General features: G+C 36.7%; 1 protein-coding gene across 3 annotated transcripts in view; it reads right to left on the bottom strand.

Moving 5' to 3' along the window:
• LOC149409459 (uncharacterized) overlaps positions 1-27,587 on the bottom strand; it is a 456,446-nt gene that overhangs the window by 8,862 nt on the left and 419,997 nt on the right. For 2 of the 3 annotated variants that reach the window (XM_089649883.1, XM_089649885.1), the window contains exons 3-8: positions 13,517-13,644; positions 12,022-12,955; positions 10,337-10,465; positions 7,816-8,017; positions 4,032-4,181; positions 2,695-2,888 (exon numbers count right to left, since the gene is read on the bottom strand). In XM_089649883.1, the coding sequence (XP_089506009.1) occupies positions 2,695-2,888; positions 4,032-4,181; positions 7,816-8,017; positions 10,337-10,465; positions 12,022-12,955; positions 13,517-13,644 (1,737 nt within the window). The remainder of the gene's footprint in view (positions 1-2,694; positions 2,889-4,031; positions 4,182-7,815; positions 8,018-10,336; positions 10,466-12,021; positions 12,956-13,516; positions 13,645-27,587) is intronic. The other variant, XM_089649884.1, reaches the window with a different exon arrangement.

The raw sequence follows: 27,587 nt of genomic DNA, 5'->3' as shown, positions 1-27,587 counted from the left end.
AAGAGGTGGCAAACTGGGTTTGCAAAAATTCCGACCTATTGAGCCCGCAAGGGACCAGAATGCTCTGCTGCCATGCGGGCAGGCAGCCAGCTTTTTGCTGATCTGCAGGTCGTGTTCAAATTTTTTACCTATTAATGATTCTCTTGCATTCCTTTGCCGATTTGTTGTATGCTGATCTGCTTTCGGGCGTTCGAGATGTGTTGTAGGCTCGGTAAGCCGCGTTTTTTCGTCGAACTGCTTCGGAGCATTGTCGACTGAACCACGGCTTTGAGCCCACACCAGTTTCTTTAGCAGTCGATTGTATGAAGCCATCCATCGCCGATTTGATGACTTCACCAATCTCCTGGGCACATCTTGAAGGGTCTGAAGTCCGAAAACAAACAGCTGACCACGGAAAAGCGTTGAAATGGGCCCGCATACCGAACCAATCTGCTGACCTATAGTGCCACACTTTTCTCCTCAGCCTCTCATTGGTTGGTCTGAGGCTAACGGGGATTGATGTCGTCACTAGGCAGTGGTCAGATGATCCCAGAGGCGCTGTGACGTCAATCTTATAACCGTGTGGCACAGTAGTTAAGAATAGGTCTAACAGATTGGAACGGTGAGTCTGGACATCAGGAACCCTTGTAGGCTCCTGAACCAGTTGCTCTAATCCGTAGCAAATGGCAAAGGATTCCGCCTGTCGGCCAGCCGAGTCCGTTGGGCCAGAGAACTTCAACCATGGTTCGTTATGAACATTGAAGTCCCCCAAAACAATAAACTCGGCCGGAGGGTAGCGGGCAAGAGATCATCAATAGTATCTCTCAAATGTTTGAAGAGCTCGGAAGTGTCTGATTCGCTATGGTTCGGGGAGCGGTATAGACATGCGTAGAATCTTGCCGTACTGGAAAGATTGACGCGCACCCACATTACGTCGAATCTGGAGTTTTCCAGACTCAATAGTCGTACACAGTTGACGTCAGCTCGACTATAGAGGCAGACTCCTCCTTTGAATCGGAACTTGCTTGCAAGGGTAAAGCCCGGGCAGTCCAGATAGGAGGAGTCTGGCGGCTCGGCTATCTGAGTTTCGGATAGGAAAAGAAGGTTGGGACGTTGGGACAAAAGATGGTAATGAACTGAATTTAAATTTGTGTGCAGGCCGCGAATGTTGGCAACATTTACCAACAGTTTTGGCCCGCACCGGGGACGCCTGCTACTCGCCGCTGTAATGATGTTAAGTTTGTTTTTATGTATATTCATAATTTTAATTTTGTTTTTCTTTTTTAAGGGTATGATGTGAAAGGAAGGTCTGGAATGGAAAGGTATGAGGGGTGGGTAGGAATATGGGGTTCAGGCTGTCCAGGAGTGATGAGCGTTTGGTTCCAGCCCACTCACTGCGGTGCTAGGCGATAGGCTGGGAGAGTCCGGCTGGAGAGGGCATCCAATGCGTCCCCTCCGGTCATGAACCGGCACAACAGCAGTGGCGGGGTTTTTTCACTCGCTGATGGGGCAGCCCACCCTTAGTCGTGAGCCTGAGGGTCGGGCCCCTGTACTATCGAGCGGCCCGGACAGCGGTAACCGGTTGTAAAGGGTCTCCCTCAACCAGCATCTCCCAACCGGCCCGCCACGCAGAAGGTGGGCCGACGCACCCGCCACCAAGACCCGGGCAAACCTTAACCCATGAACCCGGGCACCCCTGCTAAGTCACCAAACGTAGCGAACCACTTGGGGTGACCTGTGGCAGATGTGTTGGTCATCCAATAAATGGTTCCCAGGGCGGCGGTACCCATCCCGCCTACCAAATTGAAATGTCCATCTCTTAAAGATAATCCGCGATGGTACATGTCCATCTCTTAAAGATAATCCGCGATGGTATATGTCCATCTCTTAAAGATAATGAGGATAAAGATTAATAGGAAACACGTCAGCTAGTTGTTATTAATACAATTTCAGTGATGATTTTAATTGGGTAATAAAATTAGGTAATTAATAGTATTAGGAGTTTTGTGATAAAGCGATTTAATGCAGACGATCCTTAAGGTGATTTAGCACAAACATTATTATTATTATTAATGGCTTTACTTTGTTAAAACCCGTATCCAGATTATTTTTTGCGCAAATGAATGATTGAAAAATATCTTCATCGTTATCGAAGCATCACTTGTTCAACTACTAATGCGATATTAGACACTACAAATAATTAAATACATCATCCCATCACCCCAACTTATATATAATAATATTTTTATATCTAAATGAAACATACTATAAAAACAAAAACTTATTAGAAAATTACAAATATAAAGGCCATACATTACTGGTCAAAGATTATAAAGACATACCTACTGTATTATAAAGGCGGTTAAAGTTGAACAATTATATGTCATATTACAAAAGTGATTCATTACAGAAACAGAAGTGTATTGTGGGCGTGCCAGTGTGCCCGAAACAAAGTAAATTTTATCTTACTTAGTGCGAAAATGATGAATAAATTTCAAATAATGCAATTCTTTCTCTAGCAGTTAATCAGTTTAAAATGGCCAGTCTGAAAGATCTAAATTATTTTTCCCATTAAATCTGTGTAGATAAAATCAACACTTTAATTGTTTGATTTGTCTGGGCACACGGACACGCTCATAACACATTTGTGTCGGTTTATCTGTACAGGTTCTTATGGTCCCCTAAGCGGATCCAGTGGCGTAAAAGCGGATTTACCCGGCACGGGGTGGCCCATGTGGTAGTTGCGCTCCGAGGGCGGGTAGTGCGGCTGCAGATTGGAGTAGGGGATCAGCACCATGGTCTGGTGGTAAGAGCGGATAGGAGGCGGCGACTCAGGCCGGCGGTGCGCGCGCGAGTACGCTTGCATGGAGGCCGCGTACAGGTCGCGCTCGCCCGTTGCGCTGTTGCACCTGAAAACATCAAAGTCATCATCATTATCCATCAGATCGTCGTAATCGTCATCGTAATTGTCATCGTAATCGTCATCGTAATCTTCATCGCAATCGTCGTCGTAATCGTCATCGTAATCGTCGTCGCAATCGTCAACGTTATAAGCGACCCACAGGCAGACCGAAGAAAAGGTGGCTAGACGGCGTGGTGGAGGATTATAGCATGTCTGAGTGGCGAGGGACTGCAGCCGGTGGACGACAATTGTGGAGGAGTCATCGTGGTAAATATAAAAAATAGGGATACGTTTAATACGCACTTTTAAAAGAAAAAAATCACTGTGCGTCAGTTAGATAACAATGAGAAGTAAGTATTTCACTTTTCGGAAATGGAAAATAATGCATTTTAGTAGCAATTTCGTAAATAAAAAGGATAGTATTACTTCTTTTCTGCACCTAATAATATTAAAATAGTTCTTTTCGACTTGTTTTTTTAAAATTTATGTTTTAATTAAACCCAAACTGACAACCAAAGACCCTATTTTAAGGTTATATTTTCATATTTTGGTTTAAATACGAGAAGAAAAAAAACTAACTTTAAGCTTTCGACACTTTGACAATGGCCGCCAAGTGAACAATCGATTTTAATTTTAACGAGATGACCATAACATGCATTGTTTTCCATTTCTCATTATTATCTAACTAATTCAAAGTATTTTAAATACAAAGCCTGTCCATATTTTCTGTAAATTTACTGTCATCATAGAAAACATCGTCATCGTAACCGTCATCGTAATCGTGGTTGTCATCGTAGTCGTCGCTGTTATCGGAAACTTCATTGTCATTGTCGTCGTCATTGCTATCGTAGACGTGATCATCACTGCCACCATAATCGTAATCGTAATCGACGTCACTGTCGTTATTTTAATTGTCATTGTCATCGTCATTATCATAGTAGACGTCATCATCATTGTCATCATAATCGTAATCGCAATCTTTGCCACTGTCATCATTGTCATCGTCATTGCCGCCGTCACTGTAATCGTCCGTGTAATCGTCACTGCCAAGGTAATCGTCATTCTCATGGGAATCGTTAATCCTAATCGTCACTTTTAACGACACAGTTTTTACAAATACAAAGATTGATATAACAGTAACAGGACGTACCTCGCGTTGGCGTATGTAACGCAGTTCTGGTAGATGTTCTCGTGGTGCGGGTCGATGCTGGTGATGTGGTGGTGCTGCGGGGGGTGCATGTCTCTGCCCTGCTCCCGCTCCCGCCGCTGTTGCATGGGCTGCTGGAACTCCTCCATGGGCCTGCAAAACAAATAATTGTTGTTTATTTAGGAAAAAACATCTTGCATTGTATCACGACTAAACAGAACATTGTCGAAAAATGTTTTGAAAATGGTGTTGCACTTAAAAAATTACAATTTTCTTTAAAAATGTGTTAATTTTAGAGATCATCTAAAGTAATATTTACCGACACTGACGAAATATTTCGATATTGAAAATATCTGCCTGTAATAAATATTAATTTGTGCTGCGTAAATTGAGCCAGACACATTATATTTTTGAAACTTCCTAAGCGAGAGTGAAAAGCTTGAACATCAATTTCTTCGCAGATTCGTAAACGACGAAACCATAAAATAATATTTCCATAAAAACTGCACTATTAAAAGATAAAAATAAATGCTTTATGAGTTCGAAAGCTTGTGTAACTCCGCGAGTTGGTATTTGCGCATTTCATTGTTGTGAAAATGGATGCGGGAAGAACCTTCTACCGGCCGCGGCGAATCCCTGGAACACAATTTGCATCCACTGAACAGATAACCTCAGGAAGTGTGATATTAAGGACGGGTTGTTTCGGAGAATTTGAACAATTCATCATATTTCAACGTTCAACTTCACGTTCTGTGATAGCCATATTCAATTTCTGTTATTAAATCATTATAGGCTAGTTGCTTGAAAGAACTGAAATATTAACAAAACATGAAAAAATCTCCTACAGAAATCGACAATTAACTTTAAAATTTAAAGAATTGTTTAAATTCTCTGAAACAACCCGTCTTAAGAGTGCAGCAGTGCTAATAATTATAATTTTGGTGGCATATGTCACCCACGGTGACCGGATAAATCATCATAATGGTAATTCATCACACCTTTAAAAAGATATATAAAGTCATGGAAAGTGATGAAACAAAAACTTTATTAACTGGGTTAAGTAGGTTGGGTTAGGTTAGGTTTAAATTCTTTTTTCATCATTTCTAATTATTTTATATCACTTTTTAAAAGTGTGTTGAATTGTCACTGTGTTGAGTTATCATGGAACCGTCACCCACATCATGTTATTATTTTTAAGACAATTTCGCCAACATATTTTAACTGTAAATAGTTTCAAATATTTAAGATTCTATACATATATACGTCAGAAGCTACCTAGAGTACGCTTCGAGAGTGTGGAACTCTTTTTTAATCTACATATATAAATTAAACATAGAAAGAGTTCAGAAGAAGTTTTTGAAATTTGTTTTATATCGCACGCAAAAAGATGAAAACTACATCTCCGTGAAACTTGAAACTCTTACAATCCTATTCAAAGTATTTGAAATGATTTTTTTTTTTTGGTTTGACCGAGGATTGAACCTTGCTCCCTCGGGACAGACTCTTAACTGCTGTGAACTTGTCAAATATATTTTAATATAATTTTTTTTTTTCGAATACTGACTGACTCACGGACTGACTAATATGAGCGAACCGTCCAATCACTTAAGTCAAATCCTAATTGAATGGTAACGAGATTTATTTCGCATACTAACAGCTGTACATTTTTATATGTCAAACAATTTCAGAAAAGTTTTGAGTGCCACCAACAACGACAACGAGTTTCTTTGCCGAGCTTCTGCTCGATCGGATGTCGGGAAGTGGGTTAATTTCGACTTTATTTTATCAATTTCACCAGAAACAAAAAAATGGCTTATTTGGTACACGGACACGCCCACAACGCACTTCTATAACTTAACTTAACAGTGTTCGCATTGAACGATAAGAGACTGCCAGAGGCTGGTTAGCAAGTATTTTACCCCGGGGCGACGGCTAAATACATTGTTTTTATTATGACGAGAGATTTTTAGACACATAAATAACAAGGATATTGTTATAATCCCTAGCTAGTTAGAGGATTACGATTAATCATTTTGATGAGCTTTTGAACAATGTGCATAAAACGAAAGAAGCGATGCCTCCATTATCTCCATACTTGGAGAATATGTGATTCAAATGTGAGTGGTAGTAGAGGACGGGGACACACGAGGAAGACATGGCACGATCAAGTGAATCAGATACTTGAGTCGGGCTATGTCAAGAGTCAGAAAAATAGAAGACTATTTATGAATGTGAATGTGTCAAGACCGAGTTGTTTGGCGGTCCGTCCTCTCTGCCTACCTCTTCGTAAACGGCGTGATGGTTAGTTAATTAGTTAGTCTCCACAATATTTCAAAATTTCCCAAGATTGGCTTGAGAATTTTGACTGCAAAACAAATTGTGTTTTTTCCCTTATCTCTAAAAAGTTAATCCCCTATATCTAGGGAAATTTACCAAAATATATAGGTACTCATGTTAACTGTGTACAAATGTTGGGTCCGTGTTTGGCGTATTTCCCGACTGCGCACCGGTGCCGAAGGGATCAATGATGCTAGATCCACGGAGCATCTTCCATTACAATACCGGTAGAATAAGGACAAGGCCCCCTTAGATTTTAGGGGCGTGTTTAGATTTGGTCGATGAAAACAGACGAGTTTGGGCGAAATGCAAAATATTCTTATAATTGTCAAGCTTTTTATTGTGATAAGATCACATGATTTTTTTTTCATTTGCTGAATTTTTGCACAGAAAAAGAACTTATATAGATTCAAGATTACATTATTTCAAGGATGTTTTGCTTACCTAGACACTAAACAAAAATTGCAAAATCTTGGAGATATGTTACTTTCGTAAGTATTACAGAAATACAAGGTTATTCAATTATAATCCAAAGGAAAAGATAGTTTCCAATAGAAACTAGAAGAAGAAGAAGACCAAAACAGAATAATGATTGCCGTTCATAGGTGTGGAGTTTAAGGAACTAATTGCTGCACCGAGATGTTCACAAATATATGTCAGCTTTGTAATGTAACCTTTAGGGATGAAGGTTGCCTAGAAGAATAAGCGGACTACAAGATTGAACAATGGTTGATGTTCATTTCTGTGGAGTTTATGGTAAGCTTGTGATTGCATCACCAGAGAATCTGCACCTGGTGTTCGTCTGGTGGTGCAGCGTCCAGGGTAAAAATTGTCCAGAAGAACAAGAATAGCATAATATAACAATGTTGTTGTTGCGGAGTTAAAGGCGAGCGTGCGATTGAATTAATAGAGATGTGCATATGCTGTTCACGATGTTTACCTGGTTGGTGGTGTAGCCTTCAAGGTCAAAAACAAGTGGACATAATGAAACAATGACTGATGTTCATTGTTGTGGCATTTAATGCAAGCGTACAACTGAATTACTGGACGATTTGCACCGAAGTGTTGGTGATATTTATACATTATCTGGTTGGTGGTATGGACTTCAGTGTGAAGAACAAGAGGCTAAAAAAGGAATAATGACTGATATTTATTGAAGAGGAGTTTTACGCAAGCGAGCGATTGAATTACTAGAGAATCTGCACCGAGGTGTTCACCATATTTACCTGTTACACAATAGAAAAATGGCTGATGATCATTGGTGTGGAGTTTAAGGCAAGCGTGCGGATGAACTACTGGAGCACCAGCACCGAGGTGTCCATAATGTTAACCTATTATCTGGCTGGTGGTAGGATGAAGAAAAAATTAACACAATAGAGCAATGACCGATGTTCATTGCTGTCGAGTTTAAGGTGAGTGAATAAATTTGTAGGTATGTTGATGATGTTACCTGTTGTCCTGCTGATGATGCAGCATATTGTGGTCGTGGGGCGCCGGCAGGCTGAGGTTGGACTCGGAGTAATAGGGCCAGGAGATGTGTCCGGGCCGTGTCTGTGCTTGAGCCATAAGCTGACTCTGCATCTGCTGAAGAATCTCGTTTGTGGAGCCGAAACGAGGTTTGATGCCGCGCACGGACGGTCGGCGCTGGAACCCTACACCACAACAAACCAACAGACACCATTAATAACTCGTTAAATAAATATTAATTTGGCCATTTTTTTCGCAATATTTCATAAGGCATTAATTGTCAAATAAGAAAGTATTCGTTTTATCCTGATTTCTCTTATCTACCCTATTTCTTTCTATCCCCACTTTTTTCAGCCTCATAACGATACCGTGATTAAATTTCCACTACTGGTTTTTGAAGCGTCAGCCATACCCTCCTGATTTATTCTCCCATACACTTGCATGTCATATAGTAAGAATATCAATAGTACAGGTAAAAAAGCGTCAAAATGCAAAAAATAAAAACTAAATAAAATTCGTGAATTCATAAAACTTAAGTCTCACATTCATCTTGGCAGCATACAAGAAGATCTGCAAAGTCCGCAAAAAAAGTGGCGGAACACACATCTAGGGGATCTTATTTTACCCTTGCCGAGTTGCAGGTCCTAGTAATGACTTGAAAGTTGTCTCTTTCGATTCAGCACAAACGAAAACATAGTAAACAATACATCACTCGATCTAATTAGTAAACATATATTTTTTCAAACAATGCCTCCTCCCCCACTTCAGAAGGGTTTTCCGCCACTCATTTTGGACAGAGTCTGCAGTATGCAGATCTTTATTTATACTGCCAAGATGAATTAACGAATTTCGTCATTTTTATCAAATCCTATTTTACCTTTACTAAAAGGCCTGTAGTCAGGCCAGACTTGAAGTATCAAGTGAATAAGTCAGTGCCATCGAGCAACGACAGTTTGCAAATAGCGGCGATTGTTGTTGATACTCGTTGTAACTTCTGATTTTTTAGCGTTTTTTACCGCAAGAATTTAAAATTAACGGAGTGATTAGACTATATTTTAAACAGTGAAGTTTCCTTAGCGACTGCACTGACTTCATAATTTGGCAGTCCCGCGCCCAGGCCTGTACTATAGTCGACTATGCATACTATAAAGTACGTTTATTTGATCTAAGTTAATGTTCATAAGTAAATATATAAATCAAACGACCTCACCATCAGTATACAAGTAGTTACGTGAAATATGCATTATATTTAATTAGGTAATTACACCAAACGTTCGGTGAACAAATGTACACATCCGTTCTAAAGGAACCTGCCGCGAACTAGTCCTGATTACAAACTTGCAGTTTACAGAACTACCCAGTCAGTGAATAAATAACCCAAATTAACCCATTGCATCCCTGAAAATACGCGCTCCGTTCTTGGATAATAATATTAGGCTGCACAAATAATGGAATCTGTTAAAAATATAGATAATATATAGTCATTGTGAAAATTAACAATCCTACCCAAGCCTAAATTGAAGTTAGCAATTGCAGGTGGTTTAACACACTGGTTCCACGACTAAAAAGAACAGCGATAAAACTGAACTCTTTTGAAAAATCAAATAAAGAATTAAAAGTGACGGAAAAAACTAGTCTTAACCCTTTCAGACCTGAATAAAAAATGGGAGTGTTAGAACATATTTGATGCTTGATTGGTAGAGTTACTTTAAAATTGTTGGAGTTTAAAAAAATAGTTTACAGTATACCAACAAAAAATGATTTACTAAAGTAAAAAAAAGAATACATAAAATTAGACATTGAATAATTATCTCCAAAACTTATTTAACAAAAAACAAATGGAAGAGAAAAAACAATTTTTATTAGCTCTAAGGAAAAAAATGACATTGATGTCATTTTCAAATATACATACGGTCTGAAAGGGTTAACACCTAACCAACCTAATCTAGATAACCTAAACAAAAAAATGAGAAAAAGTCACCGGATACCAAAATGTGATGTTCATTTTTTACTCCAAATAACCTGATTAAAGTCAGTACACCTGATATATGTTCAGGAACAACTTTTTCTTTTAACTTGTTTTGAACCTACCAATCAATGTAATAAATCTCTGAAGGAGAAGATAATACTAATACATCGAACAAAACATAAAAATAAAAAAGATTACGGTTACAACTAGGAATCGAACCCAGGATCTCTTGTCTTTTGGCAGCTACTTTCAAAAGGTTCCACAGTGCTACTTTGAGACTACAGCGCTACTGTGGGACTACAGTGCTACTGTGAGACTACAGTGCTACTGTGGGACTACAGTGCTACTGTGGGACTACAGTGCTACTGTGAGACTACAGTGCTACTGTGAGACTACAGTGCTACTGTGGGACTACAGTGCTACTGTGGGACCGTCTGAAAGCAAACGTTGGAGTTGACGCTGATCATCGATTTGGTGGTCATCGAACGTGCCAAAGTTTGAAGTTGATTGTCACATAATAAGTGTAATTTCTTACCATAGTCATCCTGATCGTCTTCGTCGCTATTGTCGACAGACGCCTGCTGCGTGTAGCGCTTCCTCAGACGTTCCGTGCGCGCTGCCTCCTGCTGCACGAACCTCGCCAACTCATCTCCTTCGCCTGCGCCTTGAACAAGTCAACTCAATGACATCTCAACTCTACAACTGACTTCACTTCTTTTCCTCCAACTTTGAATTTTTTTTGTACATTAACTTCACACAGGTGGCCCTGAGGAAAATGATTTCCCTTAGGGCCTATGTCATCTCTGTGGATGCTGCGTGGAGGGTCTTTTTGAGGAGAGTTGGTTACCTCCTACTACCTCCTTCCAAATATTAATATTCTCAGGACGTGCTGTTTCACAGAACTGGAACAATTAACCAAATTTTTAACTTAAAATTTAAGTTTTGGGTAAATTCTATTCAACTTCTGTTATTATTTCATAATGGACCGGTTGTTGAATTTTTGCTTTGAAATTTGATAAATTGTTAAAATTCTGTGAATTAACCTATCCTTACATAAAGAGGTGCTTAAATCAAAAGCGGCGTAACGCACAAGTGCTTTAATGAAACTATATTAAAATAATCAACGGCGACTTAAGATATTCAAGTTGAAGATAATAATTATATATTTTTATTAACTTTAAAAGCGTTTTTTATAGATGCAGCCATTTCTGCGTTGACTTTCTCAAAACTATAATAAGATACACGGGTACAGGAAGAAACAATTGCACATATCACAGTACAAATAATTGCCTATAAGGAAACAATAAAAAAGGGAACGGACCCATGTATCTTGAAATTTTAGTAGAAATTAGTATAATTTTTATGTTAAATATAACACCATGAATTGAACTTGTGAGCTTATATTTCTAAAGAAGTAGAAGTAGGAATTTTAAAGTACGTTGGTACCTATATATTCCACACACCGGAAATTTCACCAGAAATATACAATACAATACAACTACTGGCGACCGTAGCCGACATTTTGATGGTGAGTTTCTAGTTTATTTCAGGCGAGTTTATAAAATACAAACTAATTTTCTCCCTCCGAGATATGAATTGTAGCACTTATTCTGCAGACAGCTATTATCATAGCACCTATCAAATAATGTCGACCGCTACTTAGGCGAGGCTGTGAAATTAGAGTCTGCAGCGGCGGCGGTATAGTAGCAACAGCTGAGCGGTATTTAAACGAGAATTCATTTCAACAGTTTAATCCGTGGAATATTACTATTATGGAATAAATGTATGGAATTTAAGTGAAAATAGTAAAGGGGTGATAATAATTTAACAATACATTCAATAGTGGAGTGTTTGGGTAGGCTTTCAAAAGCCCAATTGTTTCGCAGAAATTCAAATGTAACATTGTCATCAAAAGCTACTTAGCGCCATTTTTTTTTAACTTTTGAAAGGTCCTCGTCGAACGCTGATTCTAGGTGCGTTTCATCGTTCCTCTTCTGCTGATCACGCAATTTGTTAAAAAACTGAAACTTACCTAGAATCGGCTTTTGACGGGAACCTTTCAACTGTCAAAATAATAAAATGGCGCTGAATGGCCATTTGATGATTTTGTCACACTTTTTTTTTGCAAAAAAACTGAGACCTAATGTGAATAGGTAAAACATATCTAGGTCATGAGAATTCTGAATGATTCAAGAATAAAAGAGCAACAGTTGCACCCACCTGGTGTTCCAGCAAGAACGTCCGGCGTCGGCTGGTCCAGCACCCCGTCTATGTCCCCGGAGGAATAGTCAGTGCTGGCAGAGCCCTGCGACAGCCTGTCCCCGGGCCGGGAGCTCCCTAGGCCCATGGGTTTGTCGGCCTGCGGGATGATGACCACCCCGTTTCCATTGCCGTTCCCTTCCTCGTTGCATTCTGGGATGCGGTCCTGCTGGCGCTTCGGGAATATATCAGTCAGTTTTTTGTAAGCCGATGACGTGGAAGAACAGCTTGAAGCGCTGCTGGAGCTGGAAGACGGGGAGAAGCACTTGGAAGGCAGCGCGGAGGGCGGATGGGGATGCGTCTCTTCTGTGGAAATGCTTCGATCCACATTTGTGGATTTAGGCTCTTGCTCTTGTCCCTCCTCGTCTTCAATATTGCAAGTGAGCATTTTGATTCTCTCAGTGAGAGAAGTATCATTCTTTTGCATTGGCTTTTTGCGCGGCTCCACTTTGACCAATGATCTTCTCAGCGTGTTTCTATCGATCGTTCGACGCACCGTAAGGTCCTCATCGCGGTAGGAGGTTGGTAGCTTGGAGCGCTTGCCCTCCTCGAAGGCCCGCAGCGACTCGGCGGTGACGAGGTACTGCTTGTCGGCATCGGAGCGTTGCGGAGGGGTGACGAAGTGCGGGCCTGCGGGGAACAACTGGCGCACGGCGGAGTTGGGCCGCAGGCTGTTGTTGGACAGGAGGTGGTTCCCGAGCTTGAAGGTGAGGGTCAACTCCTGCGGTTTGGAGGACGCGTCGACCTGATCCTGGGACTCGGAAGGCTCGTCCACCGAGGACAGCTGCGAGAGGGAGTCGCTCTGGCCGGCGCTGGGCTCACTGAAGCGCACCGCGCGCCCGCCTCGTCCCTCTTCGTCGCTGGCCGAGTTGCTGAAGCTGGTGCTTTCCTCCGTCTGTAACGTGCAAAACGTCTAAATATCTCATTGCATTTATTAATTTCAATCATAATTATACACAATTTAATCGCACAGCCAATAATTACTAATTCGCAGTAAATTGTCACCCGATATCATACATGCGGCAAATAACAATACACACAGTACACAGTAAAATATCAGCCAATAAGATACCAACAATCATTTTTAATTGAGCCTTTGAAAGCCAACCTTAGCAACGCTTCCGAGTAGACGCCTCGTGCCAGATTATTTACAAAAAAATCTAAATAACTGATGATTTTTTATACAAAAGTGGGCATTCTACGAAACCATTAATTTTATCAGCGTTATATTTACCTAAAATGTTCAGTAAATAATTCCAAAATCCAAGTTCTCGTTAAATATTAATTTATAAAAATATTATTAATGTGAATTACTAATCTTCATTTCTAAAAGTGAATGCGAAATGAGTTTCATCCGAACTGTGTTACAAACTTCCCTTTGTAAAAGAATGAATTAAAATGTCCAGAATAATAATATCTAAGACCGAATCGCCAATGTGGTTGGTGAGTGACCTACCTGGTCGGGGGGTGGCATATCCATAGAAGCTTTCCACAGCCGGCCTCCCTTGAGGATTCCGCCCAGCCGCATGGGAGAGTTATGCTGCTCGCCGGGCATGTCGCTCTGCCGCCCCTCGCTGGGATCATCTGCAAACACGTGGATTCTTGTAGATCAATTAACAGACTTTACGCACGCTTTTCGCTTCAGCTGAAAACAATGCATTATTAAAGTTCGCTACAAAGTACAGGTGGATGCCTCTCGCGAAATAATTAGTAACCATATTCATAATTTAAAAAAATATCATGTTATTATGTACTGGAGTAGTGCGGCGTGTTTGTTAGCGGAAGGTCCTGAGTTCAAAGCACTGTAGCGCAAATAACCTTTTATCGTGTGCGTTTTTTTACACATCACAGAAATTACATTTACGGTGAGGAATATTTCAATGTCAAACTATCAGACACACTCACTAACTAATAGGATAGTAAATGACTAACACATTAATCTATGCAACGAGTTTGAGGGTACTATTGATATATTTACTGACTCCATTCATAGAATTAATCGTAATCTGTACCAGCACTTTGTTGAATCCTACACATTATAGTAGCGTTGGTAATGTAGTTTTAGTCATTTGTCTTATATGTAGCATTGTTTTAGTTTCTATTTTATTTTATGTTAATGTTACATGTTTTACGAATATTGTTTAAAATTTAGTTTATCTATTTAATCTGTTCTTATAATCCATGTAGAGTCCAGGTGGGCGTAAAACAAAATAAAATAAAATATCTATTCCAGCCCAAAATATGCAATTGAAGTGTTAATAGATTAAAAAACATACTTATTTAATAAACTACGATTACTTGCAAAATAGAGTAAATAGAAAACTTTAATAGCTGTATCGAAAAGATTCCAAGTGCCGAGGGATACTTGAGACAGATAACTTTTACTCCTTTCCAAAGTTAATAAAAAGTGCTCGTGAAGTTAGTCAACTTTGTGAAAGTTTGTCGAATAATTCTTCAAGCAAAATTTCAAGACTTTATTTTCAGAGGTAGTGATCAATTAGTATTAGATATGTTCCGCAAGTGTCACTTTGTATTATGTTTAAATCGTACCTGTGTTTTACCATTAAAAGCTGCTCTTATTCAATACAAAGGTGGATGCCTCTCGCGAAATACTCGTAATTAGTAACCATATTCATAATTTAAAAAAATATCATGTTATTATGTACCTACTGGAGTAGTACGGCGTGTTTGTTAGCGGAAGGTCCTGAGTTCAAGCCACTATAGCGCAAATAACCCTTTTATCGTGTGCGTTTTTCAACACATCACAGACATTAGATTTACGGTGAGGAATATTTCAATGTCAAACTATCAGATACACTCACTAACTAATAGGATAATATATGACTAACACACTAATCTATGCAACGAGTTTTAGGGTACTATTGAAAAAGTGGAAAAGGGTTGATTGATAGAATAGCCCTAATTATATTTATATTGCTCGCGAGTGTCACTTTCAATTATCTTTAAATAGTACCTGAGTTTTACCATTAAAAGCTGTTCTTATTCAAAGTGGAAAAGGGTTGATTGATAGAATAGCTCTAATTATATTTATATTGCTCGCAAGTGTCACTTTCTATTATCTTTAAATAGTACCTAGTTTTACCATTAAAAGCTGTTCTTATTCAAAGTGGAAAAGGGTTGATTGATAGAATATCCCTAATTATATTTATATTGCTCGCAAGTGTCACTTTCTGTTATGTTTAAATAGTACCTGAGTTTTAACATTAAAAGCTGCTCTTATTCAAAGCAATAAAGTGTTGAATGATCGAATAGCCCTAATTATATTTTATAAATTTCAAGTTTTATAAAACTTGTAACAGCATCTCGACGTAAAAAATTAAATAAACGTAGAAGTTTTAAACAAAAACATGCATGAATTGTTTCGCTTTCTATTCATGAAATCCTCAGATCAAAAGATATCGGCTGTAATAAAATAATGTAAAGCTGGCGAAACAAGGGCGGCAAAATGGTTGAGATAAATTTTCATATAGAGCGAATGTCGGAGGAAGTAATAGTGCAGACGATTTATTATTATGTAAATTCTAGATTTACACCCACACGATGTTACATATTAAAGTTTGTAAGAAAGAATTGGAGGTCAGGCTGTTAGTTGTTGAGCCTCGAAATATCCTGTATTCTAGGAAATGATTCTCCCGTATCAGAAACCATTTAAACCCCAACTCAAGTTCAACGGAATACAATGAATTTATTGTGGCAGCTGAAAGCGATACACTTACGGAGAGCAATGGGTCGTGGATTATAATACAAAGAAATATTTTCCACAGAAATGTTATTGTATCTCAGTTAAATCTTTAGAAGTCTTTCGTGTTCACTGTATTCAAATTAAATCACCTTCTTCAATAGTTAAGTACTATTAGTAGAGTTTGTTATATTCTTGATTTTTATTGTAGCCTGGCAGAGTCGTTATATTTGTGATAGTAAAACAATTCTTGTATTATTATTAAAATACACACAAAAAAATTATAAATTCATTTTACATTATTATTTACAATATATCCATAGTCATTTTTAGTGAGAACATAAACAAATATACCCTACAGAAAGAGCCTACTAGTCACGACGCTGGCTGAATGAAGGCTCGTTCCGTGCAATAGCGTCGTCCCGTCTTGCCACACTTGCTACGCAAGAGTCGGTTTCACCCCCCCCCAGAGGGCTCCAAAAGATGGTTCACATCAAAACGTGTATACTTGTGTGTATCTGTGCTAAAACGTTCGCATACATTATTTAAACAGGACAGAAGTTGAGGGAAACGTGAGCAATACGAATTGAACCTCAGATGTTCTAAGAGACAGCAAAATCTTCTATTAAGCCTCAATTATTACTGTGGTTCTTCCAATTGGAGAAATAATATTAGGAAAAATTATCATTGCGGTAAAGTAAATAACGATATTAGCTACCTTTAATACTAACGCGCGAATAAATTATTATCAAGGACGTCCGGTGGAGGATTTGCCTCTTTAAATAGAACGAATAAAAAATAATGGTAACAACACGTATTTAAATTATGGTCTTTCATTTAACCATTTAGTAGAATATTCGGTAATATGTTTTTATAATAGAATAATGTAGTTTTGTTTCGGTTAAATCAAAGATTTGAGGAATCAGACAGTGCTAAAAGCATTTGTACCGTTCAAGGAGAGAATTGTTTTGTATAGCTGTTTCCGCTACGCCATCGCACTACTAACATTGCAAAAGTAGCAATTTAAGAGATATATTGAATTCTTTAAAAAAACGTCAGTGCATGATCCGGCATTACGCGTTTGCAGCGTACGGTATATAACACTTAATGGAAATCTTTTAGACGTAGCCAAATAGAGAAAAAAGTGCCACTAGGAAAAAAATGCAAAAGAACATATGTAAGAACCAATGGGATATTTTAAATATGTGGAAGACTTTTTTTTAGAAAAGTTCATTTTTCTGATTATGGTTAAAGTACTAAAATATATAATTTAAATATTTTCATTCGTAATTATTGATTTCAAGGACGATGTAAAACCGCAAATTCGGTAACGGTTCCAACTTGCTACAACGTCATTACGACGAAAACGCCAATTTCTTGTAAGACGGCTGTCAACGCCGCCGAAAAAACGAACATGTCGTTTCGGCGGTAAATTGAAAATGGCACATTTTAAATCCTTATGGAAAATTTATCGGTCAATACTAAAAGAAAATAAAAATACCCCCATTTTTTTCTTATATTTTTTTAGAGAAGTACAAAAAAACGGTAAAAATACTTATTAAGAAGTTAATTTTCTGGTGTAATATCTGAACTGCATTTTTAAGCTATGGAGGGTTTTAATAAAGCTTAGTGCGAATGAAATTCTTGTGGTTGAAATGTGAGCTATATGGTCGTGAAAACTAAGCAAATGTCCTCTAATCAATTCCTCCTCGAGCAATAGCGGTAGGACTATTTTCAAGGACTAATATAAAAAAAAAAACTTTTTATTATTTATATTATTAAATCCAATAGTCAGGAATTTGGTTGGTATTAAAAGCACTACATTCGAAATTAATTTCTTTTTGAATATACATAAATAATAACGTGTTTACATAATTGCTCTCTAGTGTAAAAAGGTGACAAGCCGCCAACGCTACCAGAGCTTCCTAAACATACCTTCATTAGTGACCGGCGTTTCGGTGATAATCCGTCGTTCGGACTCCGTTGTCAGCGATACCGTTTCCACCATGTACCGCTGTACTTCTATACACAACACACAACAAGGTGTTAAGTTAAACTAGGTACTTGAAACATTTCACTTAAATTAGCATGAAAAAAGTCGCAAAATTTCGCTGACAAACTACAAATTGCTAAAAAGACAAAAAACAAATTGACAGCAATATTTAAACGCTTCTTTCAGACAGCACAAATGAATAAAAAGATGTCTGAAAACATTTTATAACTGTGTATATATATTGTAAAAACACACTGAAAATATAAAGGTATACTTTGGCATATACAACAAAATAACGAACTACACATCCCCCATACACACAAGCCTAGCTTTCCTATGGAAGTGCATCTTATGTTTCAATAAGTAATAGGTGAAATAATTAGAACATAACCTTAAAAAATAAACATATAAAATGAATGTTTCTTTATTTGTCCTGTATGCGTTCCTATACCATTCATCCAATTTCGCAGAAAGTTTGTTCTTATAGTGATAAAGTGGTAAATCAATAAACTGGATATGAAATAATATTAGCAAAACATGTAACAGTAACATAAAATAATGTAGAAAGTAAAACAATATTACATATAAGACAAATAATAAAAGTCGCAGCACGAGAGCATTTTATCACTTTAAAAAAATATATTATTAAAAAAATCACAAAAAGAAAAAAAAAATAGTTAAAGTGGAGATCGAACCTCGGTTCTTCACGACGAAAATCGGGCGCTCTGCCTCTAGACCGCGAAGCTGAGTTTGGAGAGTGACCTAAAGTAGGTATATAATATTGGCTAGGCTCCTATAGCGAAATGATCACGGTTTTTCATGACGGTCATGAGTTGGTTTTACTCCGGTCCTCGAAATTGCATAACGCGCATAAAGAAGTTTCACTTCAATAACACTAAAACTACATTACCAAAGCTAATATAAATAATGGTATAGATAACGCTTAGTTCTATAAATGGAGTCAGTAAATATATCAAGAGTTTAGAGAGTTTGTGAGTGGTTGGAATGCATTATCTCTGCACTGAATGAGATACGGAGTGGAATTAAAGTTTAAATAATGTAGTTTTTTAACAGCAACAAGGTGGATTTCATGATACAACGTTAAGTTAATGGTAGAAAAAGTCGGAGATGCCCGAAGAAGTCATGAATCAAATAGTTATTTGTAGTAAAATCAGACGTACGCGATGAACGAAGAAAGAGGTGTAAGGAGAATGTATGACTTGGAAGTGAATGGTTGAGGCTGTGGAAGCCCGAAGAAGACATGGCACAATCAATTGAAAAAAATACTTATTACAATACAATAATTATTTCCCCCTAAAAAATGCACCCAGTTGTGAGGTACTCTAGAATTCCCAACCTATAAACTTTACCCCTATTCATTTATAAGTACCTACCCAACAACACCGGCCACACTTCAGCTAGTTTAATACAATTGTTGTCGAATAATTTTGTAGAAATGTCAAATATTAGTATGGGAAATATTGATTTTGCAAATATAAATGTTTGGCAACATTATTTATGCTGTTGTAAAATGTCACACAAAAGCCGATAATGTTATTCATATAATAATGATATCTTTTAAAGGTCAAATTACTTCACCCGTTGCAGTGCAAATATTTTAACAAGCAGCTTAAAATAAATTCTTTTCAATGTCAAAAAAGCTTAGTGACATTTTAGTTTCAATTGGAAAATTAGTTAATGTAATTACATAAGTGAAATTGAAATAGTTGTATTTTCGAGTGGTTTGGTAAGTTGGGAAACATAATATTAATTATATTATCTGATATGTAACTATAAATGTACTAAGGCGCAAAATAAGTCAGGTAATGTTAAAAAGTTTTTCCTAAAAATGGATAATCTGCTTTCGAAGAAAAATTCTTTCAATCATTTATTACAAATACCAGGTAATTCTGATTTAAAGAGAGAAAATGTGAAATACAATTTATTCATTGTTGACTCAGTGAAATTCTGTTTCATGTTATTTTCTAATATCAAAAAGCTTATAGTTTAAAGGTATATGCGATATATGTATGTAGGTACATATATATTATATCTAAGAATTCTAGTTATGAATGGTAGTGAAATACTATTACGTACAACTTTTGATGTGATTCTGAAAATGTAAGAAATATCTAACAATCAACAATAGAATGAATATTCACGGATAAAATAAATATTTAACGTGTCGTCACATTTGTATTGCTACCTTTAGATTACAGCCTCGCCCGCTTTTTATCATTGTCACATTTAAAAAATGTTTTTCCTTTCAATTTATAGCTAAAATAATTTACAAATTTGCGTTGGTACCTAGTGAGATATTTTAATAAAGAGTGAAAAGAATGATCGTGTGACAAATGCGCAGATAACTCAAGGCTGATATAATTGTAATGAGTAAGATAGAAAAGGACGCTTAAATAGTTTGACCATGTGGAGCAAATGAAAGAAGAAAGAAGTGTAAGGATAATGTAAATGACGTTAATATCAATGGTAGGGGGAAGAATTGACGTGATCAAATGAACCATATACTTGAATTGGGCCATGTTAAGAATCATAATAACAGAAAGGTATGTATGATACCAAGAATTAATGTGAATGAAACAAAGAACTATTGTGTGACGGTCCGTCCTCTCAACATACTCAGTGTTGCCAAGTTAGCATATTATATGCTAAATTTGGCATAATTACTCCAGGTTTAGCATAACTATTATGCTTTTAGCATATAGCATATTTATTTGGCTTATTTTTACAGAAACATGAAAATAATAAAAACCAATTTTTTAACTAACAAAAATGATATCGATTGAAAAACTGGTGTCTCAATGGAGAAACATAGTTCACATTAAATAGGAATCCTTGAATTCCACTGTAGAGTTTTGGAAAGTCATGCAATATAAAGATGCAGCTAATAATAACCCCTTCGGTGATTTATGTCAGTTTGCAATGTCTATTTTAACATTGCTGCATTCAAATGCGGACATTGAACGTGTATTTAGCCAAATGAGTCTGGTCAAAACAAAACTCCGAAATCGTTTGGCGGTGAGAACCCCGAATGCCATTTTGTACGTGAGATTTGGCCTAAAGAGAGCAGGAAAGTGCTGTTATTCTTACACTGTTCCTGACGAAGTACTACGCTGCATTGGGACCAAAGCAAGTTACGACTCCGTCTCTCAGCCTTCCACATCAGCTGCTGTTAATGAAGAAGAAGAAGAAGATGAAGATATTGATATTTTATTTCACTGATTTTATTTCTAAATTAAATTTATGTTAAGTAGCTTTTTTTGGCATTTTTTAAAGTAATTTAGCATATTTCTGGCATATTTTCCCATCACTCTAGCATATTTTGAAGTAGTTGAGTTGGCAACACTGAACATACTAGAAATGGCATGATCTTTAGATAATTAGTGAAAAGTTATCCCCATTTTGAAACTCGTAACAATAACAAAGGTAATTGATTTAATTAATAAAAGGTTGAACTTTTCAAATATCATTGAGCTCGAATGAGAAAGATATTATCTAAGCTGAATATTTGCGATTACCTTGATTGCATGGTCGCTAGTTTTTTTGTGGGCCGGATTAAAAATACTTTAATAAAAAAATAATAACAGAATATCATACATTTGTATTAAAATGTTAACACTTTTTTTAGGGAATAACTTCCTCCGGATGATGCATATTATTTGATAAATTCCCGTTTACAAGTTCAAAATAGCAATAAATATTATATAAACAATACGTTGTGGAATGCTAAGGAATAAGGTAAGGTTTGCACCAGGAGACAAGGATATGACGTTGTAAAGTAATTTACGTGCAAAGTTACATTTTAAAAGTGATTATATAAAGCGTATCACTGGGTTACTGTTAGTGTCAAGGTTAGTGAAAATACGTTAGAAGTTGAGGGTAAATATACATTATACATGCTGCAGACAGATCGCATAATGATCGCAATGGTTATAATAATATAATGAACGCACAAGTGATGGTTAGGTTAAGTATATGTAAAGGTAAGGTTGATGGAAGATGGAGAGTTAGATGGAATAAATTATATAAATTTAGTATTCTGCTATCACTTATTGTATTTCAACTCGTGTATAGTTTTCAGTTTCATCATCGCTTGAAACAGTTTTCATCTGCCACCACACGGAGATGTTTTAGATACGTTATTCATGATACAGAGACATACAATTGACTACGTTAGAAGCAGTATTAAAGCCAAGAGCCTAACAGTGGTCAAACCCCAAATATTTTCAATTTGGGAGGCGTAAATGGGCACCGCCGTCCCGGGAACTATTTATTGGATAACTTTTTTCTTATGTCATTCTATGTGGTTCGATATGTTTGGTGACTTAGGAGGGTTGTCCATGACACACCTGGACACACTGACCCCCAGATTATAAGCCACCCATCATACCTTTACCATCGTAGAACTTCCCTTCCTTAAAAAGATCCCCAAAACAGCATCCTTAAAGTGAGAAGTTAATATAAAAAAACTAATTTGCAATCGTGAATATATAAATTTGTGCACTGAAGAATAGAAGTTAATTTGTTTTTGAAAAAGTTAAAACTCAGATTTGGAGTTAAAACGAGAGGAATGAAAAATGATAGTTTTGGCTTAGAAGTCAGGACGTTCCAACTTTAGTATAACAGTGTTCAGTCGTTCTAACTAACTGCGCGGAGCCACTTCTAAAGTACGGCAACAACGTGGCTGTATTCTGAAAGGTATAATACATTATTAATGTCACTCCGATTTCTGAGTTGCCTTTGGTTAACTGCTGGCATTTAGGTACATAATTCTATGTAAACATATTATTATACCAATGTTTATAATTGGTAATAATCTATAACTAACTAACCATCACGCCGTTTCCCCGCAGGGGTAGGCAGAGAGGACGGACCGCTAAACAACTCGGTCTTGGCACACTCCTTGCCTCATTCACATTCATACATACTCTTCTATTATTCTGACTCTTGACATGGCCCGACTCAAGTATCTGATTTACTTGGTCGTGCCATGTCTTCCTCGGGCGTCCCCGACTTCTGCTACTATTCACATTTGCATCGTATATTCTCCTTACACTCCTTTCTTCGCTCATTTGCTCTACATGCCCAAATCATCTAAGCGTCCCTTTCTTAATCTTACTCATTACGCTTACATCAGCCTTGCCCAACATGGTTTTACCACACATACACATCAGGGTAGGTACCAGCACTCCATTGTGGACTGCTAACTTCGCTTCTTTGGACATTTTTTTTGTAGGGCCAACTGCGTTCAGTCCTCCATTGATGGAGTTACCTGCATTTACCCTAATGAATTCGTAAAAGATTTTTAATGTTTCACATGTCATATTGCTACTATTTGTGAATATTTGGGCATAGAATATGGAATATTTAAAGCAATATTGTTGGAACATCAGCTAATCTGCCAAGCGGGCAAAAGTCGACAAGAAGCCTGTAAACTTAGGTCATTAAACATTGATCTAGTCAAATGTAAAAGTTGTAAACGTTTTAAAAATGAAAATCGTATAAGATCCGTGAAAAATCACGGAATATTATAATAGTAGGATTTCTGAAGCTGAAAGTTTTTATAAAAATTTCTTCATAATATTATTTTTTTTAAGACTATCAGAAATTTTACTTTTCGAATGAACACCGTTAGTGAACTCGAAAAAACACGATTTATTCAAACAAAAATTTATAGAAAAAAACGTCCAAATTTGAAATAATAAAATAATTTTATTATCTACTTTATCGCTATCTGAATTATTCTTTACACAGAAAGATCCAATTTTGAAAATCACAGTCAAATTCAAAACGAATTTGAGTTCATCGAACGTGAAAATTTTTACGCAGAAATAACAAAAGCACAGCATCACAGACAACTGAAATTAGTATGCTTGATGATTATTGTTTTGAATCATCCAATAACCACTATTGATGGGGGATGCAGATTTGAAAAAAAAATCTGCCAATTCATTCCTGACATATTAAATAAAATGCCCACTGTGTGTGGATTTCCGTTTACGGGTAAAATAATATATTTCTCGCCATTATTTGGCAGATTGATAATTGACGTGGGATGAACTATTCAGTTGGGAATCGTGGCAACTTTTGGTTCGCAATATTGATTGGTGTTGACGGATTTATGTTTGAAAAAGCGATAATTCAATCATTGTGTAACAGAGTACTATACACGCAAGAGTGTGTTGAGAGAGTGTGTGTTTTCTTTCCTCCAAAGATAATTTAATTCATTGGCCTATCTGGGTATCTAGCACGATAGATCAATAAAATCCAATACTTTATTGACAAAATCCGTCATCTATGGTCGGTAGCGATATTTGCGAGCACGGTCAGAATATGATTTTGAAGGTCAGTAGACACATGCCGCTACTTTTAGCCCGGCATATAAGGTGCCGGATAAGCTGTCGATATGCATAACTTTTCGGATAATTTCTTCGTAATGTAAAATAACTGGTATATTAATGAATGAGGATAAACTAACTAAGCTCTAAGAACTGAAAAAATCGTATTGTATCGTATAAGAGATCCATGGACATAATTAATTCATCTAAGTCGCGATCAATTGATCCGTTCCAGCATCGAGAAACAAAAATTGTTAGTTATGAGCTCATGAACTAATTAACTCCCTTCTTAGTGTAAAAAAGTAAACGCGGACTGCGAATGTTAATTAAAGTTAATATTTAAATTCAACATTGTCAATTGATTAGTACTTATAACTTTTACGTAACCGTCTGAGGTTTAGGAATGTCAATTCATAGACAGATGAGCCAGCGTTGCAAGCGTACATCGAATTCTGATTTGTTCCTTTATCAACAATGGTCTGGGTATCAACAGCGCGACTATGCTCGAGATATCAATAGAAAATCGTCGGTAGTTACGCCTATCGATACAATATTGTAAAGTTAACTGTACTAGACCACCTGAGGCCTGTAAAAGCATAGGAGCCTACAGTTTTTATGTAAATAAATAATCACAATTATTTCTTTGATCATAAACAGAAGTTTGGTTTCTTACCATGTTAAGAACTCTCTAATATATAAATAATATTCGACCGTAAAAGGCTTTGTTTAGTAGTGTGTACAAAACAACCATTTATAAATTATACCCTAATAAAATAGTTACATTGTTATTTGCATTTAGTAATCGTTGCCTAATATACTCAATCCTGAGTTGGGATTTCATTTAACTGCATAATTAATTCGTTTATTGCGCAACGTACGAAAGTAAGCCTCTAGCATGAAACACGTGTTTTAGAGCATTGTTAAGCTCTAGGGGTTGATTATTCATGAAAATGTGTAAAAATATAAATATTTTTGCTTATTAAGGCTCTAATAAAAAGGTTATTATATATTTTCGGTAAGGAGAATAAATGACGCAAATGCGAATGGTAGCAGAAGTCGAGGAAGACATGGCACGATCAAGTGAATCGGATACTCGAGTCGGGCCATGTCCATAGTCAGAATACTTCTATTATACTGACTATGGACAAATGTATGTATGAGACGATGTGAATGAGGTAAGAAATCTGTGCTAACACCGAGTTGTTTGGCGGTCCGTCCTCTCTGCCTACCCCCTTGATGGTTTGTTAGTAATTAGTTAGTAAGTGTTTTTGCAACAGGTGGTTTATGGCAAAAACTAGCGCAGATCCGAGAAAAATCAAGGGATAATATTATTGTAGGCTTGATAATTACACTTTGCCAAAAATTGCAGACCCTTGAAAAACCACGAATCTGATTTTACTTGTCAAGATTATCCGTAAGCAATTTAAACTAAGAAGATATGAATTTCAAACATAGAATTAAGATAATTTGCTTGTATTTTTTATGTAATAAATAGGTACTTAAGAGTTTGTCTGAATTCTTGAAACATCAGTTCCAATTTTGAAAATGAAAATAAAAAATATTTCTTTTTAAATATTATAGTATAGGTACTTTATAGCTTGTCTTAATTCTTGACATAATAACTCTTAAATCTAAGACAAATCCGAGTTCATTGAACTAGAGTCACAATCACGGACTGACCCAAAACTAAAGTTAGTATTTTAGATCCATGGCTCGCTAAGTGCGATTTTTTTAACCTAGTGGCTGATTCACTATTTATGCACATATCTACCTATTGGCGGGTACATAAACGGAATATACGGATTTTAATTTTTGTGTATAAAAAGGTGACCAGATAAAACAGAACAACGAAAAAAAAAATTGATAAATCAAAAGGTTACTTTATTTGTTGCTATTTTCGATATATTTCTTCATTTTCTGTTTTGTAAATGTGTTTTTGTCATCCGTGACAAAAAAACACTTAAAAAACTTACCGTACTTCACTTAATGTGCTGCTTGTAAAACATCGTAAGATTTTCTTTCCAGATAATCATGAATTTCTTTCCAAAAGCTCCTGATATTGGTGGTACACTCTATTATACAGGGTGTCCGGGGGTAAAGTGCGCTAACTTTGAGGGTGGTTCTAGATGATTTTAGAAGGGCAAAAGATAAGTATTATTTTCGAAATTCAAACGTTTTAACGTAGTTTTTAGGTAAAATGGGAAAATAAGATTAGAATTTTGAAAAATGTTATTTAACTTTTTTACTTCTACCATCATGTAAAATTACCTCCGGCGCACTTTACCCCCGACACCCTGTTTATATATTTATTTTGCCAGTTAGAAGCGCAGAGCAGAAGGCTACGAAGACATAAAACTACGATATATTTTATTGACGGTGTCTTCTCTATTCGTCTTATCTCGTTTAGTCAGCTGCAAACATAAACCCTGCGAGGCTTATTGGAAATTCCCACTTCTAAAAACATATTTTTTCAATATTAAGTTACAGGTAAATATTTGCGAAATTTAACGTAAGTATATATAAATCCCATGTCTTGTTCACATCATCTGAATTTAACAAACTAAATAAATGTATCTCGAACCTCATGTCTTTGTTACTGACGCGATAGATATAATGTTACGAATGCAGTTCCATGGAGTACTGTGCGTTTTACACAATGATTTTTTCGTCAGTTTCCAAATGGGTAGCCTTTTCACAAAATATGGATTTTGGATGAAAAACAGAACATGTTTTATTTTGGTAGGTGCGCTGTTTTTGTACACTTTAAGATGGTGTACATTATCTGATATTTGTCTTCTGTCATTGTTTTAATTAACTATATTATATTAACTATATTATGGAAATATTGCTTGTTTATATCGTTTTATATTTAAAATATTTCGGTTATCATAATAAGTGCCTATTACTCATTTGAACTTTAAGTACTGTTGTCATTTTTTTACGATTAACACCGTCCCAAAATATTATTTCTTCTATTGACAACTATTTACATGAAATCGTAAGTGTGAAAATAACGATAATGTGAGCAAAGATTTTTAATATAAGTCCCGATATAGCCTACATATTGGGATCAATATGAATAAAAAAATCCATGTATAATGCCCATTATTCAGGGTCAAAGCCTTCATAGTAAATACCAGAAGAAGAATATTGAGGGGGTCGATAGCCCGGTGGGTAGGAAGCTCGAGAAGAATTTCTGTGTTAATAAAGGGAACACGCCTGAAGAGAATGTTATGTTTATATTTTTATTTTAGTAACTACACGTGCTCTCCCAATCCTCCTTTATCCTTTACCCCTTTCTCCTTCCCTACCCCGCCTTTAACCATTCAAAACATTCCAGAATATTGCGGATACCATAGTTCACTTGCCCCGGGCAGTTAAAGCCCTTATATGGTTGTGGCATTTGAGTAATCTTCATTATTTGTGAAATTTAGGGAAGAGAATTGTTTCTCTTACGAAACTTACTTAACTTACGAAA

The sequence above is a fragment of the Hesperophylax consimilis genome, chromosome 31 (assembly GCF_061612785.1).
Source record: "Hesperophylax consimilis isolate HC1 chromosome 31, BYU_Hcon_1.0, whole genome shotgun sequence".
NCBI lineage: Eukaryota > Metazoa > Arthropoda > Insecta > Trichoptera > Limnephilidae > Hesperophylax > Hesperophylax consimilis.
Note: the sequence above shows the minus strand (reverse complement) of the source record. Positions and strands in the feature narration are given on the sequence as shown.